The following is a 16,364-nucleotide window of genomic DNA, read 5'->3' on the forward strand; positions in this document are numbered from 1 at the left end:
CCGTGCCAGAGAATCCGCGAACGGAGGACCCGCGAGGCAACCGCGCACACCGCGCTAGCCACGAAGGTCTCTCTCGCAACCGCGGTCTCGTTTTCTCGTTTAATAACCAGCCTGTCGGTGAAGAGGGCGGGGGAGGCGAGTAGAAAAGACGATGGCCAGCGGGGTCAAGAGAGAGAGAGAGAGAGAGAGAGAGAGAGAGAAGGCAGAAGAAACGTTCAGGCACGCTTGGTAGAAGGTAGAACGCGATACGCGTGTACGTTAATATTTGCGTATATTTGATTAACGTAATACATATATCGCATATACGCGATACTTGGAAATACGTACGTTCGTGTCACGTACGTACGCGGTCGAGGATGATCGGTAGGAAATACGCGTTCCATCTTTGCCAGAGACGAAAGCGAGAGAAACCGGAGAATACGGAGGGCGAACGAAAGGAGAGGGAGGTCCTGCTTAGGACGACGTAACGCGTACGTAAGCCTGCAAACACGACGGCAAGAGGTCTAGAACGTTGCCTGCCTGCCCTTCTGCGACGTGCCCCTCGATGTACCGATCTAGCGTATCTATCCCCCGACATCCTCGCCGACCCTCTCTCGTCACCGAGGTGCGAGGTAGAGCGTAGATCGAGGGAGTCTAACTAGGGGGAGGCCGACAGGGGTGTCGAAGGGGGAGGGAGGTGGAAGAAGAGGGTGGACGACGAGGCTCTCTCGTGGTTGGGGTGAGGCTTGGCGCGGTGTGGCGCGGTGTGGCGCGGCAGTGGCGCGGCCAGGCGGGCGAGAGGGGGCATCGGGTGGCGATGGAAGAGGAGAACGGGGGTTCGACCAGGGGGAGGCGAGTGGGAGGAGAAGGAGGATAGGGCAGGCCGTTATTTAGCCGGCCGCGCGCGCGTCCCTTCGCTCGCGACCCGACTCAGCCGCGCCGCCCTTCGCTCGCCCTCGAGCGCCGCTGTGTTCTGCCGCCCCCTCATCGCTCACGCCCGACTCGACCACCTCTGCACCCTCCTTCCGCCCTCGTCCTGCTATCCGACAACCACCTCTAGCTCCCACACCCTTGGCGCGCGCGTTCGCCCTTTTCTCCCTAGCCATCAACCTTCCCTCTTTGTTTTACCCCATCCTTCTCCTTCTCAACCTCTTTTTTTTTCTTTCTCTCCTCTCTCTTCCCTTTTTTCCACTTTTTTCTTCTAGCCGTCCCTATTTCCATCCTCGTCTCACCCGTCAACTCGCGTCCGTCCATTCGTCTCCGTTCCTATTGCCCTCGCCTCTTCGGAACACGCGGCGGCAACGGCGGCGGCGGCGGCAGCGGCGGCGGTGGCGGTGGCGGCGGTGGCGGCGGAGGCGGCGGTGGCACCGGCACCGACTCACGGCGGTGCTCTTCACGGTGCTCTGACTCTCTATCTGCGTCCATCTCGGCCGGACCCTCTCTCTGTCAGGCCCGAGACGTCCTCGATCGTCCGTCTCGCTCGACCGCGGCCACTTTTTCTCGCTCGCTCTCTATCCGTCCGTGATGCGCGCACCGCGTTCTACCACGGAAAACCTCGAGACTCGTTCGTCCGACTTCGTACGCGACGAGGCTCCGACGCTCTGACCGTCCGTCGTTCGCCGAAATCCCGTGCTAATTAAAGCCCGCCTCGATGCCCGTCGCCGACCGGGACGACAGAGGCGTCGCTCCTCTCTCTCTCTCTCTCACTCCATCTCTTTCGCTCGCTCTCTATCGCTCTTCACCGCGTCACCATCCGTCCCAATCTCTCGCTCTATCTTCGTTCCACGCGTCCTATCGCCGTTTCCATCTCGCTCCGTCGACTTTTGCCGGCATTCCCTCATTCCGCTCGGCTCGGTCCGACCGTCGCGTCGTGCCGCGCCGCTCGGCCTGTAGTCGTCTCGCGTCGCACCGCGCTGCGCCGCGCCGCGCCGCGCCGCGCCGCGACTGGCCGCGCCAAGGAGAAAATTAAGAAGACTTCGGTGCCGGCTCCTTCGGCCCATTGTGCCGCGTATACACGAGAAAAGAGAGCCCGTCGTCCCCGGTCTCGTAACGGTACTCGCGCGGCAGACGACGACGTTTCGATGCCTCCTCTCTTTCCTTCTCTCTCTTTTTTTTTTTTTTCTCTTTCCACGGCTGCCGTTGCTCTCTCTGCCCCTCGACGCCCTAACCATCCCCCTCGCCCGCCCTCCTGCTCTTCGCCCAGCTGTCTCTTTGTGTGTTGGACGCGGGTATCGCGTGCACACACGGAGCCAGCGGCTGCTGCTGCCGAGAATCGACGCGATCGCTCGCGCGCTAACGTTTCCACTCGCCGTCCTACGTGTATACGTACGGTCGCGGCTGTAGCGTAGACATACAGTGTGGGATGAAAGTAACACGGTTCTGGGTTTAGACGGTCGGAAAATGGGTAACAGAGAGGGTAGAAGAATTTTATGACGCGTAGTACATCGGTGTATGTAGCAAACGAACCAAGTGCGACGATGTCGTACGTGTGGCGAGTTGTGTACGTTTTATCGGTATATAGGCTCAGCTGTTATCTTTGTTTTTCTTTCGTTAAGTATCGCGAATCGCCGCCTACGTGCTTACGCGTACCAGCCATATCGATACATCTATGTAATCGAGGGATGAATCTCGCATGGTTTTTACAGCGGCAACTTTGACGTCTTTTCTAAGCTTAATTACGTAACAAACTTTTCGTTATCGATGCTGCTATTCTCCGAAAGTAATTGATCACTCTTGCGACATTACCGTAATTCTCCGTTCGGACTGCACGCCTTCTTCCGAAACCGTATTAACGCAAGCTTAGAATCTGTCTTAACGGATACGCGTGAAACGTACGATCCGATATCGGTCGCGTTAGCATTTTGCGATACGTTCGCATTTTCCTGCCATATTCCGATCTATCGCGTATTGCGAACAGCGATTCCTCGATATCCTTTCTCGATTTTGATAAATCATCGAACCAAGACTGGTGGCGCGGACTCGATCTTGACTTTCGTTGGTTTAGTCTCACCCTGTAGACACGTAGAAGAGAGCGCGGCTAAGCGCGAGGCGCCCGTCGAGATAAACTCGCGCTCTGCCTTTTATCTAGATACATTCCTCGCGCCTCGTCTCGCGAGACCGCGCTCACCGCCCTCCTCCCTCGGTCGGTGTGTCGCCGGTTGTCGTGGTATCGCGACCCGAACCCGGGAGGGGATGTTCTCGATGCGTATATCCCGGCAGCGGCGCTCTGTCGCCGGACGAACGATACGCGCGGTCGCGCCTGCCTCGCCTCGCCGCGAACTTTATCTGCCACGCACCAGCTTTCTTCCTGTTAGTCGGCTACGATTCGATTAAGCGCGGCCTTCGTGGATTTTTCCGCTCCCACTGGGTCTCTTTAATTCGCGCGTTCGCCTTTTCGCCCCCACCAACCACGAGGATAACGATGAATTCTTCGACCATTCGAAAGCAATGCTTAACTATATATCCAACGACGCGATGTCGCATCGTCAGGAATAAGAAACGATGTCCCGGTTATACAGCACTCGATACGGTACTACAGTACAGTGTGGTATAATACGCTTACGATACTTTGTTTCGCCGACGAAGGTAGCGACGTATTCTTCGGTCAGTTGGAAATTACGTAACCATCGCCCAATTATGTACCATAGCCCGACCATGTAGTAACGCTACGCGATTTTAGTTCACCGGTCGAAGATGCTAGTCGATGAAGCAAGAGCAGTCGTATCGCGACTCCTCGTGACGTAAAAAAAATGTACTCGACCGCATACGGTGTTACGTATCGCTTTTTGCGAATAAAAACGACGCTGGATAACGGTCTACTATTTTTCTTCGTGAATTAAGAATGTACTCTTGCGACGTAATGCTATAACCTTTCGTCGAGTGAAAATTTCGCACATTCGCGTGAAACGTACCACCGCTCTTCGCCAATAATAAAAAAAAGAAAAAAAAAAAGAAAAAAAATAGCGCTCGATGACGCGTTCCTTCTCCTTTTCCCTTTTTCGTTTCATCGTATTTTCCAAATTTTCGTGCACAAAAATAACGAGGTTGAGCTAGCGCCCGTGAAGGAACGTCGTGGAACGTGTGCCGTATCGAAATACGTACCACCTGAACGCAAAGTTAACCTGTCCATTCCCGAGTGTCAAATTAAGGCGATAAATGGTAATAAATCGTCTTTTTTTTCTCTCTCTCTCTCTCTCTTAAAAACAAGAACATTCGACGCGATACTTTCGCTTGCATCGCGTAAATATGTATTCGTTGCGATCGAATAGATCGAAACACGCGCAACGTCCCATCCTTCGTCGCGTTCTTACACCTTCCAACACCCTCTCTCTCTCTCTCTCTCTCTCTGCACCGTTTCAACAAAGATTTCCACCAGGATTTCTCTTTCGCTTTGGTCCAGAGCGTACAGCCGCGGCCAGCTGTGCGCAGAGCATAGACGCGTATTCCGGTGAAAAAACGGCGTGGCGTATTCAGCCGGGCTCTCTTCCGAGCGTTCTTTCTCTCACTTTGCCAGCCACGCTCCCCTCGGCCGGTATTAAACGGGGCTCGACCGTGGAATCGCGTACGAGGCCACTCGTCTTGTTTGCCGCGCTTTATACCTGCGTTCGGTCGCCACGCCGTCCTCCTCTTTCTCTTCGCCGTCCCTCCGAACCGACCGACCCACCTTAATTACTCGGCATCATTTTTGCCGCAGGATTATTTACGCTGTTTAGCGAAGCGTCACGGTATCGTGGCTGAATCGGCAGCCGAACGTTGCCTCGGATCGTACACTTCGAGGTAAAAAGGATTCCGCGCGCGGCAGAGTGGGGCAGTCGGACTACGTTCGTTCGCTACGTTTCCGCTTCCGCGTTCGATATAGAGAGCAGCGACTCGTTTCCATTTCGTCTTTCGCCGCGTTTTCGGCTCTTTTGATTTTTCCTTTTCAACCGTTTCCCGCGCCGGTTAACTCGACGTTCCTTCTTCCCTCGATCGCTAGAAATACCTACATACTTTCGATAAAATTTGCCCTATCGTCGCTACTCGCCGACGATGCTTTGGCTCGATTTGTCACCTACTAGCGGATACGATCGGCACGACGCGTCCAAGCTCGTCGCGTCCGGAAGATGCCAAGAAGGACCAAGCGATCCGCTTCGAATCCCAAATTTCAGTCTCGAACGTCCAGAGACTTTGGCTACCATTCTGCAATTCCAATCGATCTCGCGTCGTTACGCGTCAAGTAGCGAACTAGCGCGATTAGAAAGCGTTTACGCGCCAAGCGTAAGAGAGTAGTAGAGTACGCAAGGGGGACGTGAAATTTCGATTTAATTCGTGAGGCAGGGGACACTCGGTGGGCGGAAAGATCGAACCGGGTGGATCGAGCGTTTATTGGCGATAAATGTTTGGTCGGTGTGGTCTTTGCAGGATATATACAGCGGTCGATATCGGTGACGAGGTTGACCTTTCGAAATTAACGCGGCTGTAATCGAATTATACAGGTATTCCCGATTTCTTGTTTCTCGATCTAATAACAGCGACGAAAGAATTTGCCTGTCGTCGAGTCTTCGCTCGCGGTTAAGTGGCAACCGGCAAATACGTTCGAGACATCGGACGATGAGCGAAAAGTAACGTTTCAACGAGTAAATTGCGAGACCGTGAAAGCAGAAACGGACAGGGTGTTGCTGGAAAAAAGGCGTTCGATACCTGGCTTTGGTAATAAATCAAATTAGTTGGTACGAACATTGGTTAGGAAGAGTGACAAGAAGGAAGGAAGGAAGGAAGGAAGGAAGGAAAAGCGAAATTTTTACGCGTTCTGCTATTTCAATGGCCAGGTAGCTGTACGCCGGACCGCTTTATTCGACGACCTACCGATGCAACCTTTCTACCTCTTTGTCCGACCCGCGACAACTTCTTCCATCGACCTCGGTAAACCCATAGTTCCTTTACGGGGTTCTCGTCGCTAATTATTCGAGATTACAGGGAAAATCCAGTAATAAAAAGTTTGTCCAAAGGGACGGTAGGCGAGGTCGAGGTGGATGTCGGGCAACGGTGGCCGTCCAGCCGACAAACAACCGCCTCTACACGGTCGCGACTATGCGGGCACGGATCGATCGAGGGCCCAGTCCCTTCTCGCGAACGCCACGGTCGAGAGAGGAGAGACGACGACCGCCTTTAAATTTCACGCGAGAGAAACGAGCAACGACGTACCTGCTCGCCTTTAGCGCCACGCTCCTTCGTCGATCTTGCCTCGCAAAGCCAAGATCGATATCGACGATTCGTTGCTCCAGACGACGCTCTTTTACGGTTTTTCTACGTAAATAGCTGTAAGTCGATTAGATTCGTAGAATAGGGAACGTGGATACACTCGTCGAGATAAACGACGCGACGCGATTCTTCTCCACCGTTCGAACCAACGAAAGTCTACCCTTTAATCGCAAATCTTTGACAAATTCTTTGCTTCTGCACAGGGAATAGGTGTATCGAGCCGAGTTTAATTAGCGAGAAAGCGAACAATCGGCAATTCGTGGCTTGTAAAATTTCGCTAACGGAAATATCGTTCGAAGAATGGAAAAGGGTCCGGAGAATCGGTAGGTAGCCGGAGAGGCCGGTCGCGCCATAGGAGAACTTGTCTCGTCCCTCGTTCGACTTCCACCCTCTTCCCCTATTTTCCTTTCCTTTTCTCTTCTCTTACGGTCGGTTCCGTTCGATCCTTTCGAGAAAACAGCCCGACGGTTCTGCGTGCCTCTCTATCTACCCGTTTTCTTGGTCGTCGACTTAACGGCCGCACCTGCTACCGCCTCGTTTCGGCCGAGCACCGCGCGAATTTCTTCCCTTCGACGTTCTTGGCCCTGCCGCGCCAGAGGAGACCGTATTTCCGCTCGGCGAGCGCGCTTCCCTTTTAGACAACCTGGAAATCCTGCGACGCCGAGCTTCAGCCGAGGGGAGGTTGCCCGGTTTTAAGGTCGATGAACACCGGCTTGAACACCGTCTTGAACACCGGAAACGTAATCACGAAAAAAGAAGAAGAAGAAGAGAAAAAGGGATTTCTTTTTTTAACGTCGCTGATTCTCCTCTTACCTCCTTCCTTCTCCTTCTTGCTCGCAAAGTCGGGCAGATGAGAAAATTTGCTTAAAATCGCGGTATTAGACCAGCCTAAGGTGGAAGCCTGTCTTTCTGGCTGGGATTCGGAGATGGTTTGGCCCGAGTCTCGCGTTAAGATCGTAAGAGTAATTTTAGGAAGATTCGCGAGAAAGCCGAAACACCGAAGCTCCGAAACGAATCCTTATCGCGAGCTACGTCGTAGCTTTCGTATAAAAGAAAACGGGCAACGCTTAATCTGGAAAAACGACAGCAACGATACGAGCTTTAACGCACTTTCCTGCGACAACTTTCCGCGCAATGATATTGTCGGAATAATGCGTGTGTAGTACGGCGCGGAGATTAACGGAGGCGCGAAGAAGAAGAAGAAGAAGAAGAAGAAGAAAAAGAAGAAGAGGAAGAGGAAGAGCGACGGTGCGCGATGCGGCGAGGCGATGGAGCGGCTGCCGGAGGAAGGACGCACCCCGATACGAGCGGAGAAGGACACCGGTTGGCGTTACGTAATCGACGGTGGCCAGCATTCTCTTAGCCATTCGCCCTCCCCTCCGATCGCTGTGCGTACTCGCTGGAGTCGCGTTTTCAAATTACGCCGAATGCCGGCGCGTCTGTCACCGTCGTCGTTCCTTTTTCCCGGTGAATGCGCGGATATATCGCGCAAGGCTGCCGAGCAACTACCTGTCGTACGCTCCACAGACGTTATATTTAACCAACGGCGCGCGGACCCATCGTCACCACCTACCAACCGTCTCTCTACGGTCGTACTTTTTCCCTTGCGCTCCCCGTTGCTCGTTCGTCCTCTAATTTTAGAACTTTTCAATTATGTAATACGTACGCGTGTCGTTACAGAATCGGCAGAGGACAGGACGAAGACGTTGCGCGAGCAACGATCCGTGCAATTGTAATCGCGATATCGACGTTTCTTTTCGTACAGATACACCGGTCGCGCGATCCACTGGCCAAACATTAGCTTCGTTGCGTAGCTTCTACGACGCTCACAGGTCGATCGGTAGAATCTTCGACATCGCGGCCGTCGTATCGTCGTTCCATGATTTTCAGACGGAGATCGCAGCGGTTGTACAACGAGTGGAAGCGAACGAGCCTCGTCGATGTTTATCGAACGAACGACTAAGTGGCACAAAATACGAGCAAGTTAATCCACCATTCGTGCGTCAGTCCCTTTATGTTTGCACATGGGGTGCGGTACGGAGGACGATCTCGATACCTTCGGGCGACGTCGTGTACCGCGCGAACCCGGATCGCACCTTGGCTACCCTCGAATTTCCAACCTCTATCCATAATCGATCTCGTGAAAGGGCGCGAGGAGAAAAAAGGTTTCTTTAACCGTCCCTTTGATCGAAATAATAAAAACAAACGATTAATCTCGGCGCGCGCCACGAATCGCGCAGCGAACGATAAGGCAAAGGATTGAGCGGTCTCGTCGACTTGCGTTTAAAAATTCCAAATCGCGTGCGTGCGCAAACAAACAAAGGTAATCTATTTTCGCGGATTCGCGTCAGCCAACTGCGTCACACCGGGATATCCTGACGTTAAGACCGATCCCTGGCTCCCAGGAACTAGTCGAGCGACGCAAACAACGCTGCCGCTCCGAAAAACTAATAAACGCCGCGGACTCGCGAAATCCCCGACGGATATACGCGAGCAGAGCGCGCCAGAGAAAGAGAGCGACGGCGAGGGGAACGGGGAGAGAGGGAAAGGGAGGAAAATCGGACGCGGCTGGAAAATTTCCGTGGAAAACGACGCCCGATGCGACACCACGCGATACAGGCTGTACAGCGAACCGTCGCGTCGTTTATGGTGTCGTCCGCAACAGACTCTGCACGCGTGCAACGCGTTGATCACGGATCGACGATAGCCGCGCGATATTTCCACGAAATCGAAATTTCTTACGCGGTAAACGGTTACGAAGCGGTTGCTCGTTGTCGCGCGATCGTGTAAAAACCATCGATCGGCTTTTGCCTGTGACCATCCTACGTATACCGATGGTTCTAAGGGCGCGTCGATTACGATCTTGCACGGGTACTCGATGCCTGCGATACACATTCCCCTAATTAATCCCCGCGCCCTCGGAAAGAATGCCGCATAGTTGGCGAGCAGAGAGAGGTTCGCGGTGTCCGGCAGCCGCGTATTTAAGCGTCGCTCTGCGTGGCATCCACGGCGCGCCACGCACCGCGTACACCAATATACCGGTAGTTCCTATCGATTATAGATAATCGACCGGTCTCTCCGCCAATCTCCGATTCGTAGCTCGAGGGGTAGACCCGTTAGCGATGGTTAGGGGAAAGGAACGACGCGAGTGAGACAGATACGTAGATAGATAGATAGAGAGAGAGAGAGAGAGAGAGAGAGAGAGAACACGACGACAGTGGCGGCGGCAGCAGCAAGCGGAGAACGCCAAGAGGAACCCGACACAGAGACGACCGCGGGGTAACGGGGACGTTGAAACGGGCAGCCGAGGGAACGGAGGGGTGTGTAGCGGGCAGAGCAACCAGGAGGAAGGGTACACGAAGGCGGAGCGGGGCGGGGGGGCAGAGGACGGCGATAGCTGAAAACGCGGCGTGAGTCGCGAGAACTCGAGGAGGGACTTAACGAACGAGCGGACCGAGAACCGACCTCGGAGTCGGGAGTTAACGCTCGAGGGGTCGTTAATTTTCCGATCGTGCCCTTCCCGTCAGAGGCTGCTGCAGCCTCTCTCACGGACACGTACACCGACACGGACACCGACACGAACACCGACACCCGGCACGAACGCGACGAATAGACAGCGTAAGAGAAGGAGAGACGGAGACAGCGAGATTACGGAGATGGCCAGAAGGCATGCGCGCTGGAAATGGCGCGGCCACACGCCGCTCCGTCCTCCGCAGGTACGCCGAAAGGACGCAGCAAGAATTCGCGTGGTCACGATTAGGAATGTAAAGGTCACTCGGTTTCGAGAAAAAAGAATTCAACGTCGGATCTTGACTAGCCGCCGACTCTCGTCTTCGACGCGAGCGATCGCGCGTCTTACCGTATAATAATGGAATTTAGCGTGTAAATTAGGTGTCTGAATCTCGCGTGTTAAAGTATCCAGTAACGGAGTATTTTTATCAGGCTTCCGTCTCTTGTATTATTTTCGCAGCGCTATTACCCTATACGAATACCGATACGCGACGTAAGGGAAAGTAACGCGGCAAACTTCGGCCTCCTTCGGTTTACTTCCGGTTTTAACGCGAACCGCGCTGCGCGCTCGCCGTAATTTTCGTTCGTTCAAATTCATTTCGTTTGACGAAGCGAACGCACGAGAAGATCGCGATATCGAGATTCGTCGTTGCTAACTTTTTCCAAAATTCCGATATTTTCCGTAGAATATCTGAAAGAACGCGAAAGATACCTCGTCCCTGGGTGCTACGTTTCGTTACAAACACGTTGTATCAAACACGGTGTTTGTTCGACCGAACGCTAAAATATCACAGCGATCGTTGGGACTAGCCATTAGAAAAATCACGAGATAAGAGGTTATGTCCACACATGCCTTAACTCGCTACCGATATAGCGACCATCGCGAGTTTACACGTTTTGTTAGACGTACGACGTAACACGAAAGGCGATCCCGTAGGGTTCGTTTATTTTGACGAGTGGGAAAAAAGGGGGGTGAGAGTACGCGTAGTTTCCCGGTTACGGGTCGCACGGATCGGGCGCTCCGGCTCGTTCGGTTCGTTGCTCCTCCGTTTTAATTCGTCGCTCGCCGCCCTCCAATTTCCTCCGCGACCAGGTAGCTCCGGGGTCCCGACGAAAATCGATGGGAAAGCCCCGGAGATTTTCACGAAAACACACGAGTCACCGGGTCTCTCTCTCTCTCTCTCTCTCTCTCTCCCTCCCCCCTCGCTCTCTCTTTCTCTCTCGGGTGGGTAAATGAAAACCAGAGAATCGCGAAAAGCGAAAGATATCGATCGATGCCGATACGCGGAAATTGAGAACGCTTCGTTCGTTCTCCTTCTTCTTCCTCTTCGTTGTCGAGGAAACGCGGAGTCGATTCGCGATATCGGACCCGTGAACCGGAATAACGATCGACCACCGACGAATCGAAAGTTCGTTCTCGATCATAACCTTTAAAATTCGATATTTTTCGGAACGAACGTCCCTCGATTTGTTTGAAAGTGAAACGTTCGATGGAAGAGTTTAGAAGCAAGGTTAAACGAGAAGAGCGCAACACGGCAAGAGATTGTTAAGAAATTTAATCGAGCTATTGTCATGGCTAATTCCTTCGAGGAAGCGCGTATCGTTTACCGCAATAACTCGTGCCACGAACCACCTGCTCGGCCCCGGGCCACGCGGCAACTGCGATAAAAATGAACGCTGTTAATTCTGTTCGTTTCGCGTCGGTATTGCTTCGAGTTTCGTACTCTTTGCTCGCGATTTCAAACTTTACGCGTCGAAGTGTCTATCAACGTTTCATTTCGTTCGTTCGCGATCCAAAGTACTTGCTTATCGATTAACATCTATCGATAGTTGCTTTAAACTTTAAAGCAAGGATAATGTGTGTACATGTATATATGTATGTATGTATGCATGTACACGCTACGTATCTTCGTGGGTACGTTGAGTTAGGTCCGGATTGAATTCCTGACACAAGCGAAAGAATGGTCAACGTAATATATAGGTATAGTATGTTCCTCGCGTTATGGGGGTTCGTATATTATAACGTAGTACCACGTGTTTTCGGTGTTGTAACCGTTAAAAGATACTTCTCCGATTTATTTCAACGAAGGGCAGTTCGTTGTGACAGTACCTTTCGCGTGCGATACATGTTGAAATATTACGACGTAACACTGCGCGCTTTAGTACCGCAAAGTTGACAATGAACAAAGTGGCGCCACGTTCGCTTTTTTCGAAATTCGACGCTACGAATTCGTAGTCGTCGGAATTTCTTTTTCCAATTGCTGCATGCGGAAAATAGTTAAAGCGATATTCGCGTTGGTCCACGTAATCGGTTCGAGTTGCAACTGTTCGCAATAGCATTGCGTGCTTCGTTCGTACGTCGTTGAAAATTACTCGAAAATTGACGATCAACGACGTGGCGCCATGTTTATAGATTTGAAACTCGACGCGAACCATCGAACGTACCGCCACGTGCTCTCGTTCGTAATCGTTACGCGCGCAAAAACTAGCCAACGTAATAGTACATTTTTGCGGTAACACGAGCCCAGACATTACGACGTAGAATTACGTACCACTTACCATCACGAACTCGTTTCCAAACGACGCCGTAACTGCGATCTGCCGTTCCAGTCCGTTGACGTAGCTTTACGTCTTCTCGAAACTCGACACCATCTATCGAACGTAGTACTACGTCATTCACGATACGTTCCATGTACGTGCATATGTGTGTACGAAAAGCCAAAGGCGAAGACAAAAGTTACGAGTACGTGACACCATGGTGTTTGACGTTTGATCGCATGGCGAAGAAAGTCGCGAAGACCGTTCCGATTCCATTCCGTTTCGATTCGCTGGATCAAAGAGGCACGCGCATGCGCGCTCCCGCGTAGTCGCGATCTTTCCACGAAGCCTAATTTCCAGGCATTAAAACACACCGATAACCTCCTCACGTTCGCTCGAGCCTGATATTCATATATGCTTGGCGCACGGCTGGCCAGCCTTTTTACGCAACAAAGCGCACCCGATCCGTTCTACGATTATTGCACGGAGCTGGCCGGCTTCCGGAAACTATCCTTCGCATCCTCTTCATTCATAAACTCTTTTCTCCGCTTGTAATGGAATAGCTTGGGCTTCGGCGGCGCATAAACGTCGAACGCGCCCGCTTCTCCGCACCCCTGCCCCGCAAAGTACATACATACGGGCGAAACTAAATCAGACGGTAAATACACACGCTCCAGTCCCAGCCGCCGCCGCCGCCGCCGCCGCCGCCGCCACTGCCGCCTCGGTCAGCCTCTGGCCTCTTTCTCACCCTATCTCTGTCACGCTCGCTCGCTTTTCTCTCTTCTCTCTCGCACGATCCCTCGAAAACGCTTTCCCTTCCGAAAACCTTCACCGTTGACTCGATTATCGTCCATCCGTCCGGCGAGTTTGCGGCGACGACGGCTACGATATCAGGGGAACAGCAGTCGCGCGAAGCTCCTCGTTCCACTCTGTTCCCCGCGTCTATCTCGCTCTCGGTGTGTTCGAGCATGGCCTGTGTATATATAGCTACACATTTATATGCATATATGCATGCAGGCGGCTATTTATGTAAGTAGTGTCGCGCGTGGACGTTTACGCGCTGGTGTGCGCGGTGCGCGACACCACTTACATAAATAGTACGAGAAGGAGACGGAGGGTGAACGCGGAGGAAGATAGAGATAGAGATAGAGAGAGAGAGAGAGCGCGAGAGAGAGGACGGAGAAGAAGGAGAGAAGGAAAAGCGGAACGATAGGATGGGTTTGGACGAACGACGGAGTAAGATGGAATAGAGGAACGGACGAGCGAGAAAGATAGAGTTCCAGGTAGGAGGAAACGAGACGGAGGATAAAGAAGCGACTCGTGTACTTATGTACGTGTATAGCGGAGAGAAACGCGAGCGGAGCGACGTGTGACCACATTGGCCGTCGTCACTGGCGGCTTCCACGGTGGATCCTCGAAAGGGCAGAGGTGAAGCTTCACCGAGCTGTACACAAAACCGCTTCTCGTTGCAAAAGCGCGAGATTGGATGTCCACGGATATACAAGGTGTCGTGTATCCGTGTAATCGGGCCGGGGGTAGGGTGGTTCTAGATAAAATAACAAATGGAGGGCGTGGAATAAAATTCTCTGGCCGGAGAACTCTTCGTTTTCGAGAAAATCGGCCTCGAGAATTCATCGGCACGTTCTCTCCCCTACTACTCTTTTATTCTTCGTCGAATACAAAGAAACAACGAAAAACTCTTACATTATATATTTTTGTCTCGAAAGAATCGCCTTTTATCAACCGCATCGTACGTACTTGCACGTGTACCCCATTTAATACGATTAAATCCGACGAACGAAGATTCCAAGAGACAAATTTCGTTCCAGCTTTTCGCATTTCTTCTTTCTCGTTTACGTACAACCACTCCTTTTCGATTCCACGACCCTGCGCGACAAGCTACCCCGTATACACGACGTTGGTTGCCTCGGTCTCGGGGTTTTCGCGCTCGCGACCCTGCCTTTCAAAGGGCCTTTCGATGTCGTTCGAACGACGTGACTGGATTTTGGTCGATCGAACGTTCGGTATTCGCTGATTTGAATACCGCGCGAGAAACTGCCGGTTCGGGCGGCGGGAGAGGAGAGCGATCGAATTAAAGACGTGGAGCAGCGTAGGTAGTAGGTAGAAGGTAGTAGGTAGTAGGTAGTAGGTAGTAGGTAGTAGCCCGGAGGCTAATCAGGATAAATTAATAGCGCGCAAAATAAGGAAAGGGAGGAGTTTGCCTATCGTCGTAATAAATTCGAAAGGAATCTCTTTGGCGACCGCGTAAGGGCGCGCCCTGTTTCCCTCTAACGACGACACGGTATTTCCGGCAAAAAAGTCGCACGAATAAAAATCTCGACTAATTACTATGAAAAAGCAACGATCGAGAACCGTCGCGGAATCTTCTGCGTCGAACGTAGCCGTCTTTGCTTCGCTCCATCCTTTTGCATCTCTGGATAAGATATTTAGCTTTGAAACGGACTATTTCTACGGAACATTTCAGGGTGCATCGTTATTAACGCGAATGCTCGTTCGAACAGAGACAAGTTTTCGCGCACTACCTTCTTCCACTAATCATCGATCCCGTTGTTTCGTAAAAGTACGATACGTTCTACGTTTAACACGGTGGACCGCGAATTTCTCTAAACCTACGAACAACGCATCTTTCGTCGTGACGAAAAGACGCTCGATAAATCGAAAACCACGTACACGAGTACAACGAAAATTACGTGGAAATTCAGCCAGAGTCCAACTAACTGTCTCGAAAAGTGTTACTCGCTAGGAAAAATCTGCGTGCAAACGACGACGGTTGGAGATATCGAAAGCCGAAGACGACGAGGGCGCAGAGAGGGTGGAGGGTGGAGGGTTGTGGGGCGAGAAGAGTCGTGGTCTATCGTCTATAACGTTTGGTTATCGAGCGGACGCGGATTACCTCCTCAGAAAATGCAACGTTGTTCTGACCGCGATTCTGATCGCGAGCGAAGAGCGAAGCGGCGCGGCGTTAATGCGGCTTTGGGCGTCTCGCGGTCCTCCCCCCTCGGCCTCTTCAGCCCCTCCTCGGCCCTCAGCCGCCCGTCGACCGCCGCCACCACCTCCTCATCCGCCGCCTCCCGGTTCCCTCGACCCACGGTTTTTTTTTCCTCTCTTTTGCATGCGCCTCGCGCGGCCTTCGAGAGATCTCTCCTCCACGGGCAGCGGAACAAGACGGACAGAGGGGGACGAGGGGGTGGAGAGAGGCGGTGGAGGAGGAGGAGGAGGAGGACCGCCAGTGAAACGGTGAAAGAAAGAGGGAACAGAGACAGAGAGGACGAAGAGAGCGGAAGGAGATAGACGTAGGTAGAACGTAGAGGGACCGAGAGAAAAAGAGGCCGGAGAGCCCCTGAGCTTCTGGTCTGGACGGTGAGCGAGGTAAAAATCGCGAGAGCCGTCAATTAGGAACGCCGCTCCGAGCCCGTTCTCCCCCTTCACGAACAAAGCCGACTCTCTCGCGAGCGGTTGCCTCGCGCTCGCCATCGAGAACCATGTTTTTCATCGTTTGGTCGCGCGAGGATATCGATGCCACGTATAGCGGTGGCACGTTGCTGCAAGCCGTTATTATCAGCTTTCCTTCCGTTTGTTAGAAATTGTCCCGAGGCAATTACACAACGATGCGGGATAAAAATGACGAGCGCCAATGCTATCGGTCGATGGCAAGATGGTAGCGGTAAAAATTGCCGATTCTACGTAAACGATAGTCCGTTTGTTCACGATGCAGGACGTTACGATCAGACGAGATTTAAGGTTCGATCGAAGCAACTACGAGCGTGGTAACGCAGCGATTGATGCACGCAAATTCGTAGTTTGACCGTTTGCTGACAGTACGGTACACGGTAACAAAGTACGTCTCTTTCTTAGAAACACCTCGTACTTGTAATATTTTACTCAAATTACGCGAATACGAGCGAAATTTAGGCGAAGCAGAGATAGCGTGTTTTTCGCGCGAGAAACGTATGGGCAAACGGATACGACGAACGAATATCGGAATTCCAGTTAACGGTTAGCCCTGTTCCCTTGAAAATTATATGGATACGCTAATAAATACAGGGGCTAATAAATACAGCCTTTATAGGTTAACG

The 16,364-nt window shown here is 52.3% G+C and overlaps 1 protein-coding gene across 1 annotated transcript in view; it reads right to left on the reverse strand.

Moving 5' to 3' along the window:
- Window positions 1-13,171, reverse strand: part of LOC139992186 (dynein regulatory complex subunit 7) — an 85,821-nt gene extending 72,650 nt beyond the window's left edge. Inside the window, exon 1 of the mRNA XM_072012815.1 lies at window positions 12,289-13,171. Within this exon, the coding sequence (XP_071868916.1) occupies window positions 12,289-12,291 (3 nt within the window). The 5' untranslated portion in view covers window positions 12,292-13,171. The remainder of the gene's footprint in view (window positions 1-12,288) is intronic.
- Window positions 13,172-16,364: the final 3,193 nt, after the last annotated feature.

Source organism: Bombus fervidus, chromosome 11, assembly GCF_041682495.2.
Source record: "Bombus fervidus isolate BK054 chromosome 11, iyBomFerv1, whole genome shotgun sequence".
In the NCBI taxonomy this organism is placed as follows: domain Eukaryota; kingdom Metazoa; phylum Arthropoda; class Insecta; order Hymenoptera; family Apidae; genus Bombus; species Bombus fervidus.